Source organism: Sorex fumeus, unplaced genomic scaffold (assembly GCF_029834395.1).
Source record: "Sorex fumeus unplaced genomic scaffold, SorFum_2.1 ptg000008l, whole genome shotgun sequence".
Lineage (NCBI taxonomy): Eukaryota > Metazoa > Chordata > Mammalia > Eulipotyphla > Soricidae > Sorex > Sorex fumeus.
This window is the reverse complement of record NW_026606065.1, coordinates 87268741-87289658: the sequence shown is the minus strand read 5'-3', so window position 1 is coordinate 87289658 and position 20918 is coordinate 87268741. Positions and strand designations below refer to the sequence as shown.

The following is a 20918-nucleotide window of genomic DNA, read 5'->3' as shown; positions in this document are numbered from 1 at the left end:
AATAAAAATCCACACAACTCAGATGTCTTTCAATACCATGCACAAAAGTCAAACCAAAATGGATTAAACACTTTTTATATCAGACCTGAATCAATAAATTATATTGAAGAAAACATAAGTAAAATCCTTTATGACATTGAATCTAGAGGTATCTTCAATAATTCAATGCCATGGCTTCAAAAGAAGAAAAATAAATAAATGGGAGTACATCAAACTATGAAGCTTCTGCACTGCAAAAGAAACTATAATGGGAATAAAAAAATAGTCCACAGAGTGGAGAAAATATTTGCCCACTACTTATATGACAAAGAGTTAACGTCCAAGATATATAAAGCACTGGTAGAACTTTGCAAGAAAAAATAATCAAAATATTGTGGGGATAGAGTATCATGCTAAGTAAAATTAGTCAGAAAGAGAGGGACAGACACAGAATGACGGAACTCACTTGTAGAATGTAAAATAACATGATGCTAATATCTAAGGACAGTAGAGTTAAGGACCAGGAGGACTGCTCCATGGTTTGAAGCTAGCCTCATGTGCTGGGGGAAAAGGCAGTTGGGATGGAGAAGGGACCTCTAAGTAAATGATGGTTGGAGGGACCACTCGGGATGGGATATGCATGCTGAAAGTAGACTAAGGACCAAATATGATGGCCTCTTAGTATCTGTATTGCAAACCATAATGCCCCAAAGTAGAGAGAGAGTAAGAAGGACGGTACCTGCCACAGAGGCAGGAGGTGGGATGAGGCAGTGGGAAGGAAACTGGGAACGCTGGTGGTGGGAAATGTGACTGGTGGAGTGATGGGTGTTCAAGCATTGTATGACCAAGACTTAAACCTGAAAGCTTTGTAACTGCTCTCACGGTGATTTAATAAATTTATTAAAAAAACAGAATTTCTGTTATTTCTCATATAACTTCTTAATGCTGAAATCCCTAGATAAAAATACGGTCATGGTCCTCCCATTGTTCATCAATTTGCTCGAGCGGGCCCAGTAACATTGTGAGACTTGTTACTGTGTTTGGCATATCGAATACATCACGGGTAGCTTGCCAGGCTCTGCTGTGTGGGCGAGATACTCTCGGTAGCTTGCTGGGCTCTCCGAGAGGGAAGGAGGAATCAAACTCGGGTCAGCCATGTTGGCTGCATGCAAGGCAAACGCCCTACCCGCTGTGCTATCGCCCCAGCTCAGGGTAAAAATAGCCATTTGGAAATAAATTCCGGTTTTGAAAGGCAAAGATAATATGCATAAGACAGTATTTTTGAATTGCCAAGAAAAGTCAGGTTAATTCTTTAGAATCAAATTATGGGAATCAGTTCCAAAACAACATCTCCAGTTCATCACTGAAGAAATAGTCCCTAGGGAGACAGCACAGATGCTGGGGTGAGTACTTTGCAGCACAAGACCCTGGTTCAATCTCTGACCACTGGTTCTTAGCACTGCCCAGAATAGCCCTGGAGGTCCTGATGACCCTAAGTGGTCCCTGGCCCCACAAAGTCCAAGCAGCATCACATTCTCAAGAATCCCAAAGCATGACTGGCCAAGTATTATAGAAGAGATCCCATGATGCCTGAGCAGTGCTTAGAGGTCTCCTGACTACCCCCCCACCATCACCATTTAATAGACTTTGTAGCAATTAATCTTTGATATCTGTCAGTTTCCCTTAAAAGAATAACTTTTTACTTATGTTTCTCTCTCAAACTGTTCTAACTGAGCTGCCAATACTTTCTCTGATTTCACTCACTTCTCTTTGTCTCTCCCCATTTCTATTCGAGATTGGGGAAAATGAAGGCAACCAAGTGACCAAAACCTTAGATCAAGATCTTTATTTGCGGTTACGCTTACAGAGTTCCAAGATACACACGACAAATAAAAACACCACGGGTGCCAGAGAAGGAGCTCTGGCAGCAGTTGAAGGCACTGGTCATGACACAGGAGAAAGCGGGATGTGACTCATCACACACAGATGTGGTGGGACCCTGACCAGCGCAGAAGCTGCTGGTAGAAAGGGGTGAGAAGACCAGAAGAGAAGCCTCCTGTCTTCAGAGTCAGACAACCACACCCTTGTTATTGCCACGGCAGCAATGACAATCCCAATATGGCAACAATGCTGACAGTTTGGCAGGATCCATGATCCTTGATTCTCTTACCCAGCTGATCATCCCCACTCCCTTCCCTGGATAGGCCATAAAGATCCATCCTTACAAAAATTAAATCCAATGCACCCACTTCTTACTGAAAAGACACCAATCCTGGTATTTGTGAGTTTGGACAAATTATAAATACCACTGAATCCTTTTGGAAATGGGTCGCAGCTAAGCTACAAGAAAAAGGTATCTGTTCAAAAAGATATGCATGGGTACTTTAGGTGATTTGATTTAAAATCCTTGTACCTTGCTATAAAAAAATTATAAGCAAAGCCAATGAAGAGGAATTTTCAATTTCAATTTTTTAAAAAGAGAAGCATTTTACTCTACCAAATTATTTTAGGATATTAGAATCAAATTTTGGAGTGGAGGAATAGCACAACAGTAGGGTGTTTGCCTTGCATGCAGCCAACATAGCTGACCCGAGTTCGATTCCTCTGCCCCTCTCGGAGAGCCCGGCAAGCTACCGAGAGTATCTTGCCCGCACGGCAGAGCCTGGCAAGCTCCCTGTGATGTATTCGATATGCCAAACACAGTAACAACAAAGTCTCCAATGGAGATGTTACTGGGCCTGCTCGAGCAAATCGATGGACAACGAGAGGGCCTTTACCTTTACCTAGAATCAAATTTTATGCAAATGACTTTAGAAAACTGAATCATTAAAAAGTATTAAAATAAAGAGTAACTTCTTACAAATTCATGAATATGTTAAATTACTAATATATTAAGGGCATGATTTAAAAATTAGTGCTACTTAAAATACTATGTTCAAATTTTACTCTGAAAGAACTGAAGAAAACCATCAAATAATCACACAGTCCTTCAATACTTCCTGGTTCAGTGAGGTAAGAGTGGGGGATCTCACTCTGTATCAGGAGAGATGCATGAAGCAATGTGAAAAAAAAAAATGAGAGTCAAGTGTCAAGTACAAAATAATTTAACTAACTTCCTGAGACTGACATGGAGCGTGTCACTGACTCGAATAAAACACATCAGCATGGTTTCTAAATACTGAGCACATAGTTTCCTGGCAGGCCCCGCACACTTTAATGTTACAAGCAGGTCATCACAACAGGGCTTTGGGGAGCCATGGAACACAGACGATCCTCTAAAGAAACAGAAAGCTCCAGCACTTCTGATTCTTGTTTTATGAGATACAAACAGAAAAATAGATAAAGCACAACAACCCTGATGATGGACTTCAGGGGATTTCATGTCTAGACTTTTATATTTTATAGATGATCCCCAACATAGCATTATTACTTCTGAGATTCCAAGCAGAAATTGCCATCATCAATAAAAAAATCTCCACTTTCCCGCTTCTCTCTCTGACAACCGGGAGTCACAGCACCCCCACCTCACCCCCACTGAAACTCCTATCATCATCAGGAGAGGCAGCGGGAAGGGGACTTGTGGTTCTGTTTATTCTCCTGGGACAGTCACCAGGCTGCTGGATCACAGCCTGAAAAGCACACAGTACTCACATGGTGTATAACAATAACCGCATCATACAAAAGCAAGTGATTTTTTTCCCAGAAAAAAAAAGTTTCCCCCATGACTTCTTTTCTTTTTCCTCCTGAAAAATAGCACATACATCATTTCCATCTCTGGCCGGGGATGCTCTTCTGCCCACGTGGCTCACAGTCAATTCCCAGCATGGCAGGGTGGGGTCACAGTCTCAGTGTCTGGTTGTCCCCTACACTGGGCTCCCCATGCTCCTATAACTCTTCCTTCAAGGCTTTCGGTGTCTCCTGTCTGGCTTCATCTTCCTCGCTGGGTGCCAGCCACGTGAAGTAGACCTTGACTGGATCGATGTTCCAGTGTTTGTGGAAAGATATGGGCACCTGGTGTGAAAGGTAGTCCCGAGGGTAATCCACGGGCCGAGCCTGCAGGAAGAAGAACAAAGACATGGCCATGGAAAGCAATTTTGCTGCAGCGTAGCAACTGCACTGACAAAGCTAATGCTTTTCTTTGATACTTGATATTCTTACGGGAACATAAAGGCAAGAAGGAAAAAAATTTCCACTCTCTTCCTTTTAACTCGACTCTCATGGATTTTTTTTTCTCTCTTTTTTTGGTCTCCAAGTATTTTAGTATCCCCTGTGTATCACTCCAAAATGCATCACTTTTTATTTCGATGTTCCACAGTTATGCCTCTGGGAGGCTTCTCAACCATGACGACTGTGGAATAATACTGGGCACAGAGGAGATGAACTTGCAGAGGTTCCTGAGTGGGCCAAGCAGGGAAAAAAACCCTTTCCTTCACAGTGCTGAAAAGACCCACCCAGCGACATTAGGGCACTTGTAGCGGTTCCATGAAGATCAGCCTCATGGTCTGGACAGACAGCAGACAAATGTCCACCCAAACACGCAAAACTCTTTAGGTGAGTTTGCTTAGCTAGGATGTTAGGAAGGAACTGCCATGTACCCTCACAGACATGTTGTTTCTTTAAAGTGTTGATACAAATTTTTCTTGCAATATAAAATTTCTTCTGCAAGAATGGCCCACCTGCCACAAACTGTACATAAACGAGAATTTTCTTGGGAATAGGGAAATAGGTGTCCAGGGCAGTGAAAACAACTAATCAGACTCCATGAAGTTGATGCTCAGGATGAAGTTGGAAAAAAAGAAAAAAGAAGTCTGTCTGTCTTCTATGTAGTGGAGCTTTTTAGATAATAAGTAACTAAAATCTTTCCTGAGCTTGCCCAGAGAGATAACAGAGGGGTAAGGTGCTTGCTTTATAGCCAACCTGGGCTCAATGCTCAGTACCATATATCACCCCCCAAGCTCTGCTAGAAGTGATCCCTGAGCACTGAGGGCACTGGTCCAAAACACAAGAACAAAATCCCTACTTTCTTGTTAAGTCGTGTAACCTACCAAATATGGCATCTTCAGAAAAAAAGACAGAAAGAAAATTACTTCTCAGATCCCTCTAAAGAAACCGTCCACACATGGGGTGGGTGGGGGGAGTCTGAGGCAAGGAGTTCTTGGGGTCCCTCTGCCTGTTCCTTGCTCTGTGGCCTCAGCAGGGAGAAGCAGAAAGCAAATCACATTTCCTTCCTACCGAAGCATCTCATCCTGCTCCAGAGGTGTCAATAGAAATTTTGAGTAATTTCTATTTTGAGTAATCCAAACAGCCTGCAAAAAAGACCTAAAAAGTTTTTGTATTATTATCATTTCAAAATTCTTTAGGAGTTAGGAAATGAAATTTAAGCAGAATCAGATATAAGATGGAATCAGTAATCTCCTGAGAATAGAAGGAAATGCATAACTAGATATAACTGTCTTTACGCTGGGTAAAGGATATCCATTTTCTCTCAATGCTTAACTTGTTTACAAGTGCATGTAATTCATCTCTTGCTACAGAGTGACTTGCTGGGCTCTCAGTACTGAAACAGTCCAACCTTTAGTAAAGCTAGATACTGAGATGTAAAAAAAAATTTTTTCCCTTGGCCAGGGGAACAGTTCAAGTACCCATGCCTAGGATGTGTGAAGGCGTGAGCTCAAATGCCAGCTCCTAATGGTTCCCTAAACAAACTGGGTATTGCCCTAATGGGTCTGAGCACCAAACATCAGGCCTGCACCTTAGGGACAAGTATCATTGCTGGGTGTGCCTCCTTAAAAGAAGAAAAGAGGGGGGGGGGGAGAGGAGGGGAAGGAGGAGAGAGAACAGAGGGGAGGGGAGGGGAGGGGAGAGAAGAGGTGAGGAGAGGAGAGGGATAAAATGTCTTCCCTTAGCTATTTTACTACCTTCTGCTGAAAAGCAAAATTTTTGTTTTTGTTTTTTGGGCACCTGGCTCTGTAGTCAGGGTTACTCTTGTTGGTGCTCAGGAACCATATGGAATGCGAGGGCTGAACCCAGGAGTTGGCAGTGTGCAGTGTGCTGTACTAACACTCTGGTCCCTCTGCAAAAAAATTTTAAATGAATGGGCTCAATCTTTAAAATAACCCTGAAAGACAGAGCATCATGATTCAACAGTCATTAAGAGCGCCTGGAGCTTTCTGGGAACCTTCACCCATCAATGTTGGGAAAGTCATCTAATTCAGTCTCTATGGACAGCAATACGGAGGCCCATCCAAAAAAAAAAAAAAAGCAGAGATGAAACTACCATACAACTCATGAGTACTATTTCTTGGTATCTACCCCCAAAATACGAAAACACTAGTTTATATGTATACCTATGTTCATTGCTGCACTGAGTTATAGAGCCAGGATATCAAAACAACACCAACGTCCAAATATGGATGAATGGATCAAGAAGCTATATATATATAGCACTGTAGCACTGTCCTCCCATTGTTCATTGATTTGCTCGAGTGGGCACTAGTAATGTCTCACAACAAATTGTGAGGCTTGTTGTTACTGTTTTTGGCATATCGAATACATCACGGGGAGCTTGCCAGGCTTTGTCGTGCGGGCAAGATACTCTCAGTAGCTTGCCGGGCTCTCCGAGAGGGGCGGGCTATATATATATACATATATATAATACATACATACAGATATATGGTATTTATGTGATATACATAAATATACACAATGGAATATTATGCCTCTCTCAGAAAGGCCAAAACCATGCAATTTACAGCAACCTGGATGGAACTGGAGGATGCATGCTGAGTGAAGTCAGTCAGCAGGAAAGAGAGAGATAAAGAATGGCCCTCTCAAGTGTGGAGTTCAAAGATAAAGAACAAGGTAACAACAAAGGGCCAAGGGCAACCAGAGAATTGACCCATATGACTTAGCTGGTGGGCACAAGTCCGAAAGGGTGAGGCTTTAGAGTCCTTGAAGGGAGGCAGATACACAGGTAAAGGGTGTGGTGACAGAATTAAGAAGCTGGAAAAGCATCCTTAACAGTATTGTAAATCACAGGCTCATCAGTAATAAACTCTGTTTTTATTTTTTTGGCAATACCAGGTGATGCTCAAGGGTTACTCCTGGCTCTGCACTCAGACATTATTCCTGGCAGTGCTTAGGAGACCACATCAGGTGCTGAGGAAGGAAAGTGCCCTACATACTGTAATGTTACTCTGGTCCCTAAATAAATATATTTAGTAAGGAAGTTTTCCCTTTATGGGGGCACTGTAAGGAGCATGGGCAGTCCAGTTTGCTGGCTAGAAAGTCACTCCCTGTGTTCAGTCCCACCAGCTGTGGGTTCAGCATCTTAATCACTCTGGGCTTTTGTGGGGGCTTTGTCTGATAACGGCACGAATAATCATTCAACTGAATAGTCAAAAAGAATTACCTGTGAGAAGACTATGAATGCAAGGGGAGAACTTTCCTAATGGCAACTGAATTACCCTCTACAGATCCTCAGGGTTTATGGAACTCAAAATCTGAGGTTCCAGGCATCGGACTCAGTGGTAAAACACCTGTCCTGCAAACCTAAGGCTCAAAGTTCAGCACCTGGCACCAGTGCACATCATCAGAGTGTGGTACCTGACAGCCCTGCAGTGGTGATACATGGTGTCCCAAGTGTGTTACCCTCCCACTGGAGTACATCATAAGCAAATATGTGACCCTGAGTGACATCATTGTTAAGTCTGCAAGCACCAGACACCAGACACTGCAACAATATCAAAGTAAAGGGAAAAGGGGGGAAAACTCACAGGAATTTTCAAGAAAAAGGCATGAAAAGAAAAAGACATGAAACAAAAAATAATTCCATACTGGAATAAAATCTAATTGAGCTGGGAAAGTTTTGAATAGCAGTTGAGGGAATTCATATATCATAGAATGTTTATTGGCAAGGCCCTCCAGGAGTTTACTGGCAGGGAAGAAAACCTAAGAGAAATATAATCTCAATTGAACTTTCACATAATTCAACAATGGTCCCAGGAGAAAGAAATAAAAGCAGGGAAAACAAATTGTTGCTTGTTTTTTTTTTCTTTCTCTCTCATTAAAAAATGAACTGTTGGAGACATAAATGGACTTAAGAGGAAAGAAATAAATCTACACATCTTTCCTATTAATGCAGACACCAGAATGATGAAAGTTATCACAGACCCATCTGTGGAAAGGAAGAGGTGGTCTGGGAAGCATTATAATGTGCTAATCATTTCCAGTAAATGATGATATGGAAAAGAACAAGTCCCAACCAGAAAAGAAAATATACATTCTAAGATGCATCTGTAACACTTCACAACAGGCATCATCTGAATAATCACTTTTCTAGTTCCTCAAAATGCCACCCTAAACAGAAAACCCTAAACAGGCAGGGTCAAAGATAAGGAAGAAGATAAGAACAGGTGCCACAGGGTGGGAAGCTGCATCCAGTAAAGAAGAGGTGGCTTCAACCAGCTTGAAAGAAACAAAAATCAAATCTATGTTCCCTGTAAAGATCAGCGAACAGTGAATGATGCAACAGATGGAGATTATAATTGCATTTTTGAACCATGAGGCATTCTTGAAAGAAATGAAAAGATATAAAAAGGTGGTGCTCTTAGGTTGGAAGAATTAGTATCATTAAAATGGTTACACTAGCTAAAATAATACACAGATTCAAAGAAATCCTTATCAAAATCCCAAAGAACAAAGGTAAAGGTAAAGGCCCTCCCGTTGATCGTCGATTTGCTCAAGCGGGCCCAGTAACGTCTCCATTGGAGACTTTGTTGTTACTGTGTCTGGCATATCAAATACTCTCGGTAGCTTGCCGGGCTCTCCGAGAGGGGCGGAGGAATCGAACTCGGGTCGGCCATATTGGCCGCTTGTAAGGCGAACGCCCTACCGCTGTGCTATCGCTCCAGCCCCCAAAGAACAAAACATCATGAAATTTATTTGAACTATAAAATACCTCAAATGGCAAAAACAATCCTGAGCCAAGAGAACAAAACTGAAAGTATTATGTTTCTTGATTTAAAATTATCCTGCCAAATTACAGTAAAGATTAAAATGACACAATATAGAAATAAAAAGGCAAATAGATAATGGAACAAAAGTTAAAACTCAGAAAGAAAACCACATATGTGGACAATTAATTTACAACAAAGAAGCAAGAAGTCTTGGATGAAGAAAACTGTTCTGGAGAGAACTGTACAATCATAAGAATAAAACTACACCACCATCTAATACCATAAACAAAAGTTAATTCAAAATGGACTGAAGGGCTAATGAGATAGCTTAAGTGGGCTGGAGTGCATGCTCTGTACTTGGGACCCCCAGCCCTGGCTTAGGATGAGCACAGTAACCTGTGCCACTTTCACTGGAGTGGCCCCTGAGCATCACTGCAGACCAAGAGTTGAACATTCAGATCTGAAACCATAGAACAAAAACAACAGCAGCTCTAACTCTCCCACCGCTCGCATTCGGTAGTCCCACGCGGGTTCCGCCACCCCGGAGAGGTCGATGGCGATGGGCAGGCGAAGGAAGGGAATGAGGGCCAGGCTGGTTGGTGTCAGTTACAGTTTATTCCATTCCCATCTCCATTCTCCTCTGACTGTCCTGCTTTTTCCTCCCCCATGCTACTTCATTTTCCTTCTCAATCCCCCTTCATCTCCTTCTAGAGTCTGGATACTTGATCCCCTTTCTCCTCCTTCTCTGGATTCTGATCCTGATTCCCCAGCCCACTCTTACAGTCTAGTTAAATCCCAAAGCATGAGGGGTTGGGGTAACAATTACACATAGGTGTGGTCACAATCAATAGGGGTAAAGTTCTTTCCCTCAGGGAAAGCAGCTTCTAGGACAGATTCTCATTATCAGATCCAGCAGAATCTGATAATTCTCATTATAAGATCCAGAGGAATCCCCTGGGTGTATTTCTCCTCTCCTTGTCCAACAAAGATATAAGCATACATAATATAAATCATTTTGTATGGATATAGTAAGAAATATCTTAAACTTATAGAATTGCTCTCCTAGGGCCATCTCAATATCAGACTACAGTGCTCAGGCCAGATAAGTCTTTCCTGGCCCTACAGGTTCCTAGTCTCATCATTACTTTTGGATAATGACAGCATTTGTCTATCATCAAACCCCTACAGTTAAGAATCGTGGCACTTTGGCCTGGCCCATTTCGATGCCAGGGTAGCTCACCGCTTGCCCTGGGTCCATTCAGTCCCTCATCGGGACCCTGCTTTTGGGGTGTTAAGAACCAAGGGCATCTGAGGCTTAAGTCAAGAAAGCAGATGCCCGGGAGTGAATAATAGTCAAAGCCAATTAAATCCTAAGTTACAAAACCATAATATTAACTGTCTTTCTGTATCTATACAAAAAGGACATTGCTTTAAAGTAAACTATTCATAAGACATAAGGAGAGGAGAAAGACAATATTTCACTCATACATATAAAATCATAGATTTCTGAGGAATCTGACCTTACAAGTTAACAGAGTCTGATTAGGGAAAAAGCTGATTAACTGGTTGAGGAAGAGAGCAGAGAAAAGTAGTTACATATAAACAAAGGAATGGGAGTGACTCCGAGCACTGTGGCGGGTGTAACCAGATAAACCTAAGCTCCTGTGGCAAGGGAGAAAGGACAAAGCAATGTTATCCTACAGAAGTTGCAGGCAATCCGCTTTTGACACCGACCTAAGAAATGTATCTGGGAACTTCATAGCAAAGAAAACAACAAAAGTAAGCAAATGGGCATATCAAATTAAAATGCCTCGAACAGTGAAAGAAGCTCTAGCCAAAACGAGAAGACATGCTATTTAATGGGAAAAGACATATGCACATCGTAAGTCTGACAAGAGGTTAAAATCCCGGATACATAAAATAACTCACAAAATCCAACAAGAATGCAAACAGAAAAGCACCTGCATCCACATCTTGAGGTGCAATATCTCTCTTAAAGATCTGCATTAGATACACTCTCTGGTCCCTTGAATTCCGTCTCCAACAGAGACAAAAGACTAACAGACACCCAGACACCCTCTTAATATCTTTGTCCAACAACATCTTCTGGTGCTGTGACTCAGGCTGTAACCTGTCTCCTAACTACATTCCTCCCAATTCCTAAGATTCAGGCTAATTTCCTATCTTCTTCTGGACCCTGAAATGCTAAATCTCATCCCAGCCCATGTTTCATAGCTCCCCTAAGGTTCAGGGTATAGCAGGTGTTAATTCCCAAGTGAATCAGACTGATGGACAAAGAGTCACCTAACACTCACCTGGAGGGACTGACATGGGACCTGCCCACACCAAGCAGGAACAACCTGGGTTGTCCCTTATTTTCCATGAGATTTTGGGATGGGCACGGACTCACCCAGAGGATCTCTCATCTCCCGAGTCTATTTTCCAGTAACAGATCCATCGCCAATTATTCTGTTTCCCCACTGAACCGCCTTGGTATCTTTGTCAAACATCAGTTTACAAAAGGGTATGGATTTCTTTCTAATTCTCTACTGCCCCACTGATAGATTGTCTGTCCTTATACTAACCTCATATGGTCTTAATTACAGTTTTATACTGTCCTGAAATCAGGCAAGTGCCTCTCTTCCTCTAATTTTAGTCTCCTTTGGAAAGACCATTTTCTATTTTCATATATAAATTTTATAATGAGCTTGTCAATTAAAGAGACCTGTTATGATTTAGTACAGATTATACTGAATATAGATCAACTTGGGGATGGTGAGGAAATAAAATTTCCCATGAAAAAGTCTCTGCCCACAAAATACCCATATTCCATAAATATCAGATCTGTAGCCATTTGTCTAGTCAATTGTTCTGATGCAAAATGACAGTTCCCGTATCTTGTAGTGAAGTTCAATCAATATCCTGAACAAAGTCCAGAGCTAACCAACAAGGTGCTGGGAAGAGACAAACACTATCACACTGAGAGTACATTTATATTTCAAGAAGGAATGAGAACCCTGGGGAATGCCTACTTTCACAGTTCCATAGTTCCTACTTCCATCGTTCCTTTGTGAAAATAGTCCTATGGAATCTATTTTCACAACAGAACTGCAACAGAGAGGGAAAGGGTCAGCTGCCTCCTTTGCCTTACCAGCAGAGAAGGTGATTTCTCATGTCCTCATTTATGCACTATTGTGGCTTCTGGGTATCTTCAAAACAACTGACCTGATTCTCATCACATTATGTAGAGGTATAAAGTAGTCAAGGGGGGTGGTGGGGTGGGCACAAGATGTCTACTATTTCCTGTAAGGAACTTCTTTTAGTGGGTAGGGCATTTGCCTTGCATGCAGCCAACCCGGGTTCGATTCCTTCTTCCCTCCTGGAGAGCCCAGCAAGCTACCGAGAGTATCTCACCCACACGGCAGAGTCTGACAAGCTCCCTGTGGCATATTTGATATGCCAAAAACAGTAACAAGTCCCATAAAGGAGACATTACCGGTGCCCACTCCAGGAGGACAGTGCTACAGTGCTACCATACTGGTGGTACTAAGGCGTTACTCCTGGCTCTGCACTCAGGGATCATTTCTGGCAGGCTCAGGGGACCATATGGGATGACAGGAATGAATCTGGGTTGTACAAGGCAAGTGCCCTACCTGCTGTAATATATTTCTGAACCCAGCCTGCATATTTTGAAAAATCTACTTCTGATCTAGAATAGTTCCTATATGCCACCATAATAAAGTTAATAAAGCTAATGTGAAATAAAAATTAATAAAATTCATTTTAAAGAATATTTATAAACCAAAAGGAAAAAACAACCATCATAGCTATACTAAGTCTTCTAAATTATAAATACAGTTAACTTTCTCCCTGCATTTAGATTCTAATTTCTTTCAGAAATATTTATTGCTTTGCACATGGACAACCTGGTTTGATTTCCTGACTCCTTGTGTGGTTCCCCCAAGCCCCGCCAGGAGTTATCTCTCAGCACAGAACCAGGAGTGAACCCGGGACCACCAGTGTGGCTCAGAAATGCCCCTGAAAGAAAAATGAATTTTAACTGTTGAACTACAGTGAACAGCAGAACTTCCTTTAAAAAAATTAATTCTCAGGACCAGAGTGATAGTGCAGCAGGCAGGGTGTTTTGTTTTGCATGCAGCCAACCCAGGTTCGATCCCTGGCACCCCATATGATACCCCAAGCACTGTCAGGAGTGAGTCCTGGGAACAGAGTCAAGAATAAGCCCCGAGCATCACTATGTGTGTGATCCCAAATTTCAAAAAATAAGAAAATTAGAATATTAAAAATAAAAAAGGACTAACCTTGGGCTGGATAGTACAAGTAGAACGCCAACCATGCATGTGGCCAGGGGTCATTCCCTGGCTTCCCATATGGTCCCCCAACATTTCCAGGAGTGATTCCTGGGCACAGAGCCAGGAGTAAGCCCTGAGTACAGCTGGGTGAGGCCCAAATACAAAACTAACAAAAAGTTATTCCTAAGTATATTATTCATTGTGATATTATTTTTGAATAATACCTCCTTTATTTTTTCATTTTCAGATTTCTTGCTGTCAAAAAAATACAACTGCTTTTGTATCCTGACTTTGCAGTCTTCAATTTTGCTAAACGTACCTATGGGTCCCATAATCTCTCCCCCACCTCCGGCAGAATCTTATGGAACTTTCACAAATAAGATTCTCCTGTTGATGAATGAAGAAAACTTACTTTTTCCTTTTTATATACTTTTACATATAAAATACATATTATCCTACTGTTGTCATAAATAACTGTATTTATCTACATTATAAATACAACAAGGTTACAATTAGGTTTAAAACAAACATATTACAAACATTCATTTTAAATAATAAGAACACATATCTATATCTGGGTCTTTACACATACACATACTTTCTTTTCTTCCCTTAATCTTCTTACATATTTCCATATAGGCCAATTACCAAGTGGTGTCTTTTCCTTTAAGCCTGAAGATTTCCCTTAGATTTTCCTATAAGGAAGAGCTAGAAGAAACAAATTCTTTCACATTTTGTTACCTTAGCATGTCTTTATTCCACTTCTATTTTGGAAGGGCAGTATTAATAATTACAGAATTACTGGTCGATAAATTCTTTTCTACCTTTGAGTCTCTGCAATTTTTAATAGCAAGTCAGTCACTAATCATATTTTTTGTTGTGGAGGATAATTTTGATTACCATTTCGATTTCCTTGACAGTAATTGGCCTATTCAAACACGGTTTTCTTCTGATTCAACTTTGGAAGGTTACAGGAATCCAGAATGCATTCATTTCTGAGCTGGAGAGATAGTACAGCAGATAGGATGCTTGCCTTGTATACAGCCAACCCAGGTTCATGCCCGAGAATACCATATAGCTCCCCTGAGCCCATTTGGGAGTGGTCCTTGAGTGTAGAGGCAGGAGTAAGCCCTGAGCACTGCCAGGTGTGTTTCTCAAACAATAAACAAAACCAAAACCCAGTATCATTTCTGCTACATTCTCCAGTCTCATGGTATAGAGATTTTTGAAGTAATCCCTGATGATCCTTTGAATTTCTGTGGTATGTGTTGTGGCATTCCCTTCATTTCTGATTCAGTGTACTATGTTTTGCTTTCTTTCTGAGCCTTGCTAACAGCTCTTAGTTCTGCTGATCTTTTGAAACGTTTTTTAGTTTCCATTTCATTAACTTCTGCTCTAAGTTTTACTATTTCCTTTCTTCTGCTTGCTTTGGGTTCCCATATTTTCTATTACAGTTGATGTACCATGGCTATACTTTTGTCAAAGCTTATTGAACTGGTGTCAAAACTTACTGTGTCCCACTCTCACTGGTGTTCAGGAGTCTCTACCACTGCTCCTATGTAATCCCTACTGCAGTTTTCATTTTCACCAACCATCCCCCCAAATACTGTATTTTGTTTCCCTTTTCACAAGGGGTGTAGCTGCTTTCAAAAGTTTCACTTTGTCCTTCAACAGTTTGACTAAAACATTTCTATACATGATTCTTTTCATGATTATCCTACTTGGGTGTTTAGTTTCTTAGATCTTTATCTCACTTAGGAAGTTTTGCCCTTATTTCTTTCAAAAATGAAAAAAAAACCATTTTTGCTCTATTCACACTCTTCTTCTCTTTTTAGAACTCCCATTAATGCATGGTGGTAATATTTCTATTTCACCACATGTTACTGCACTTCTGTCAACTTTTCTTTAATCATTTTTCTCTCTTCTTGGGATTGAAAAATTTCAACTGATCTGCCTCTAAATTTGCTATATATCCTGCCATGCCAAACATACTGCTAAAATCATATAGATAATTCTTCAGTTATTGAAGTGTGTTTTAACTGTAGATTTCTTATTTGGTTCTTACTAGTTTCTATTCCTTCATTATGACTTATACGTTTTGAGTTATTTGTACCAGATTTTACTTTAGTCTTTTTCTTATAGAACCTGCCTCCACTGATGCTCAGGAGCCACCAGTCCTGGTGGTGGTCATGATGTCTGGAGACTGGACTCAAGGCCAGGTGTCTGCCAGGTACGTGCTCTGCCACTGGAATTATCTCCCTGGTCCTCTTTAATTTCTGGTTTCCTTTCATTTATGGCTATAGTTTTGTTAGCTGTTTTGAAGTCTTTACCTATCAAATCCAATACCTTGATCCCAAAGACTCAGTTTCTAGGGCTACATTTTCCCCCTCTGTATGTCTCTCTTCATGCCCCACAATAATTCGATAAAAAAAGCAAGTTCTTTGGGATAACATATTATAGCAACTCATTGTTCTGTTTTGAGACTTTCATCTTTAAATAACTTACCCTGCTAAAATTTTCTCCTTATATTATGTGGCTGCTGCTATTTCAACTCATGTTTAAATTCTCGTTTTTATTTTTACTTTTGTGGATGGCTTGCTGGAAATCACTCCTAAGCTTGAATAAATTAGGGTCAGAGCATGATACAGGCCAGGATTATGTTCAAATATGCTTCAAGCTCATCAGGTTTCTACCTCTGTGTTGGTCCAAATTTCAGTTTTCAAATATTCTTAGCCTTTATTTTCCACTGAGTTCATTCCAATGTCTCCTGTGCATACACATTGTGTCCCTGTAGGCTAGAACATTATGCTTTTTTTACTTCTCTCTGTGGTCTAGTACTACCATTCTCAAAAAAAAAAATCCCCCCCAATTTTATTTTATTAAAGCTCCATGAGTTACAGATTTATTCATAGTTGGGTTTTTGACATACAATGTTCCATCCCTGATCCCGCCACCAGTTTCCTCTTCCCTCCACCAGGGTTCCCAGATTCCCTCTCCTATCCGCCCCCCATCCCCCACCCCCCAGCCCCCAGCCTGCCATTTTGACAGGCATCTTTTAAGTTTGGTTATACAAGTTTGTGTCTCATGATTTCAGGTTTGTTGATACTGAAAAAAATGTTCTAAGTGGTCAATCATGTCATGGTTTACCTTCTGGTACCTTTATGCTTAAGCATTATGATCTTTTTGGGGAAGCACCATAATTTATAATACTGTTAATGGTAGGGTTTCAAGCCGAGAACCTTCCAACACTGCATTCTCCACGAGAGAACCCATTTCCTCCCACACGTGCCTTGGTAAGCCAGTTCTGTAATCCAGTTCCCAGGTTCTACTCTTTCTGAGATTGTGTCATTCTCATATTGGGTATCTTTCTACCCCACACATGAGAGAGATCGTTCTAATAATTGTCTGGCTAATACCAGCCTTCACCAAAACTGAGACTGTAACCGCAGGCCAATAAAGACATGGGCTTTTCCTGTTTTTTGCCTACAAAGTTTGAAAATTTTCACCGATAAGGGCTGGGTTTGGGTTTCTCCTTCCCCACGGTCTCAAGTCCTTTCCCTCTCCAGCAGCAAGACTTGCTGTCTTCTGTCCATCAGGCGTCTACTGACAGAAGCTCGCTGGATCTAAGCTCAGTGGAAGGAGCCTTGGTGAAGGGCTGCAAAAAGAAACCTTAGAAGGCTTCCAACGCATTCTCAGGCCAAACTGGAGCAGTTTTTCAGGAATAAGTGCTTCTTGGTGCTCTTGGTTGATTTCTAGAGCCCTGAGTCATTCTGACAATTTTGTGCATAGAATTCACTGCACAATGTATGCTGCCATTCACACTGGTGGCATATAATTTTGAAAGAACAGAAAGCCATATGCTCTAGATACTTAACTCTTAACAAATGCAATTACCAGACGTTCACCTGAAGTCTTTCTCTAAACCTATGATTTCACATAACTTTCACTGGCTGGAAAAAAAAACAAACAAAAGAAATAAGGCCAAGGCAACATTGCATCTAAGGTGCTTTCCAAATACACCCCCCTGCCCCAAATCCCCTAACACACACCCCCGCAAGCTTACACAAAATTTTAGGGTTTTAAAAAGATTTAATTAATTAAAACTTGGATTTTTTTTTGTCATTGCCTTTCTCTATATGAACAAATACACTATTTAGATCACTGTTCAGCCATTTCATATAGAAAGCAATGTCTAGCAAAATTTCTACAAGAGATTTGGAAAACACAGCATTTTAAAACATTTTTAATCTCCCCCCTTCTGTTGGGGAGGGCAGGCTTTAAGCATATTTTATGATTTGGGAAAGGTTTAAAATGTACTATGTGAGGGGATATGGTGACGCCAGCACGTCAACCTGTACCTGTGGGGCAAGTGCATCAGCAGCCTGATGGTGCCTCTGACTTCCAGATACCCCAAAATCGCTGCTGTGCCTTTGGCCAGACCCCAACAACGTGGGGCCAAGTTTACCAAGAAATTAAATAGCCCAAAGTTAGGTATGTGGGAGACACACCAACAAACCACTTCTAACTCAGCTACATAAGCTCATTTTTTGTCCTTATCTCAGAAACCCATAAATCTCGAAAGAGATCAAAAGATGCAGTTAGGGCCTATAGTTCAGAGGTAGGCGGGAACCCATGACTGAGAGCCCCAGGCTCGCTTAGGTCAGGAGTGGGCCTCCTCCCCCCATGTTCCCAGTCTTCCAGTAGCTTGGCAGTCACACCCAGAAACTGCCCCCGGTGCCATGTAATCTCATCAAGGCCAAGACCCAGAGACTATAAACTAAAGCTCCCAAAAGAGAATGACACAGAATTTCCTGGACATTATATTCCATCTATAACAAGAAATACAAAACAAATTGTCTAGCATTGCCTTTTTGGCAGGTTTGAGTGGTGGTGAGACTGGTGTTAAAATATCGAATGTAGCCAAAGTAGAGAGAGAGTATGGGGGAAATTGTCTGCTACACAGGCAAAGGAAGGGTTGGAATGGGGGTGTGTCGGGGGGAATACTGGGGATTTTGCTGGTGGAAAATGTGAACTGGTGAAGGGATGGGTGTTCGATGGTTGTATGACTGAAGCTCAAACATGAAAGCTTTGTAAATGTATCTCACGGTGAATCAAAAAAAAGGGGGGAAAATAAAATGATAAAATAAAATTAACATTAATAATAGAATAAAAAAAGCAATGTGAAGTTCATGCCCAATTCAATCAGCTTTATTCAATGGCTGGATAAATAGCATTACTCCTACATTATTTAAAATTAAATTAATAAATAAATAATGTACTATGTGAACTAGAAAAATCAAGAGTTATAAAGTATGGAAAATAAAAATAATAATTATATCCCAAGGACTTTTGCTTAAGGATCAGGTCATATTCCCTTTCACTCTTCTCCTTATCACTTTATTTACAAATGTATCCTTTCCTAAGTGAAAAGGACTGCCATCAAAGTCACGAGCCTGTTATATTAACCATGATAAATTACTTTCCTATGCACCAACAGTTTTAATTACCCTTTCTTTATATGAATGATACACTTTGAGACACAGCAAGAGAGAAAATAAGAGTAATTTGCTTTTGTAAATCATTACTACACAACACATAGATCTAAAATGACTAAGTTCAATTAAGGTTTTAAAAGATGATTTTAAGTACCTTCTGACCAGTACCAGGAAGGAAGTTTCTCCTACTTTTCTTCTTATTATTATCAAGTATTATCTTCTCCTGCAGCCCTCAAAACTGCAAAAGTGAACTTTGCTTTTCTTCGGAATGCAAACATTTCTTTGCCTTGTTCAAGTTCTTTTCTTTTCTTATTTATTTATTTTGCTTTTTGGGTCACACCCAGCAATGCTCAAGGGTTACTCCTGGCTTTGCACTTAGGAATTATCTCTGGTGGTGCTTGGGGGACCTTATGGGATGCCGGGGATTGAAGCTGGGTCAGCCGTGTGCAAGACAAACGCCCTACCTGCTATACTACTGCTCCGGCCCTCTCAAGTTATTTTCTATAGCACTGTTTCTGTTATACCAGGTTTCTTCATTTGTTGCTAAATTAAGAATATAGTTCCACAAACATGATAACCTTTCAATATACTGGTGGAGGAATAGGTGTTGGAATACTGCATTATTGAAACCCAACCATGAACAGCTTTGTATCTGTGTTTCTCATGGTGATTCAATTAAAAATGTTAAATTAAATTTTAAAAACTTTAAAGAATATAGTTCCAATATAAGGAGAGTTTTTAAAATACACATGCATTCATATATTTGAAGTCTCTAAAAGCTTTGAATTTCTTAAAAGAGAGCATTAAGTAGATGTGGGCTATGGTTATTTGTAAGATAACATTGGTTTGTCTTTTCTCCCTTGCCACAGGGAGCTTAGGTGTTTTGGGTTACTCCCATCACAGTGCTCCTGAGTCACTCCCATTCCTTTGTTTATCTGTAACCTCTTTTCTGTGTTCTCCTCACCAACCATCTAATCACCCTTTTCCCCTAATCAGACTCTGTTAACTTGTAAGGTCAGATCCGTCTAAGGACACTGAACTTGTATTGTAAGTTAAATATTGCCTTTCTCCTCTCCTTATGTCTTTTGCATAGTTTACTTTAAAGCAATGTCCTTTTTGTATGGACACAAGAAGACAGTTAATGCTATGCTTCTGTAACTTGGGAGGTAATTGACTCTGAATAATATTCACTCCGGGGCATATGCTTTCTCTAGTTAAGTCTCAGTTGCCCTTAGTTCCTAGCACCCCAAAAGCAGGGTTACAATGAGGGACTGAATAGACCCAGGGGAACCTGTGAGCTACCCTAGCATCGAAAAGGGCAGGCCAAAGTGCCACAATACTTAACTATAAGTTATGAGCATGGTCATAGATGAATGCTGTCATGATCCAAAAGGTAACGACGAGATTAGGACCCTGCTAGGATTAGGAAAGACTAATTTGGCCTGAGCACTGTAGTCTGAGATCTTTAGCGAGATGTCCCCAGAAGAGTCACCCTACAAGCTCAAACATTAATATTATGAATGTTTGCATGTATGTTGGACAAGGAAAGGAGAAACACACCCATGGGATTCTGCTCTTGGGTGGTCGTCCTGCCGAATGAGAATCTATCCTAGGAGAAGCTTCCCCTGAGGGAAGGACTTTACTCCTGTTGATTGTATGACCACACCCATGTGTAATCATTACCCCAACCCCTCATGCTTTGGGATTTAACTAGGCTGGAAGGGTGGGCTGGAGGGATCCGTAAGGAGAATGAAGTAGGATGGGGAGGCAGAAGCAGGAAGGAGAAGTATGAAGGAGCAAGATCCAAGAGTGGGATGAGGGGGATCGGGGAAGTGGGATACGGAGAAGGAAGAGAATGGAGATGGGAAGGGAATAAACTGCAACTGACACCAACCAGCCTGGCCCTTGTTCCCTCCTTCGTCTGCCCATCGCCATCGGTGGGCCCAGGGTAGGGGAAGTAGTGTGGCCTTTCATAATTTTATTTTTTTGAATATACAGTTATTTTCAGTGCAGGTATATTGGCTATTATTCTTAGAATATAAGAACATTCACTGACATGATTCTTAAAGAAACTACTAAAAACAGAATCCCCTTTGCCCTGGGTGCAATATGGGGATGTTATTTGCACCAAACATCCCTGTTGGGCATTACCTAGTACTTCTTTTCTATAAAAC

General features: G+C 41.0%; 1 protein-coding gene across 1 annotated transcript in view; it reads right to left on the bottom strand.

Moving 5' to 3' along the window:
• Nucleotides 1–3048: 3048 nt before the first annotated feature.
• B3GLCT (beta 3-glucosyltransferase) overlaps nt 3049–20918 on the bottom strand; it is a 166550-nt gene continuing 148680 nt past the window's right edge. Inside the window, exon 15 of the mRNA XM_056109793.1 lies at nt 3049–4032. Within this exon, the coding sequence (XP_055965768.1) occupies nt 3865–4032 (168 nt within the window). The 3' untranslated portion in view covers nt 3049–3864. The remainder of the gene's footprint in view (nt 4033–20918) is intronic.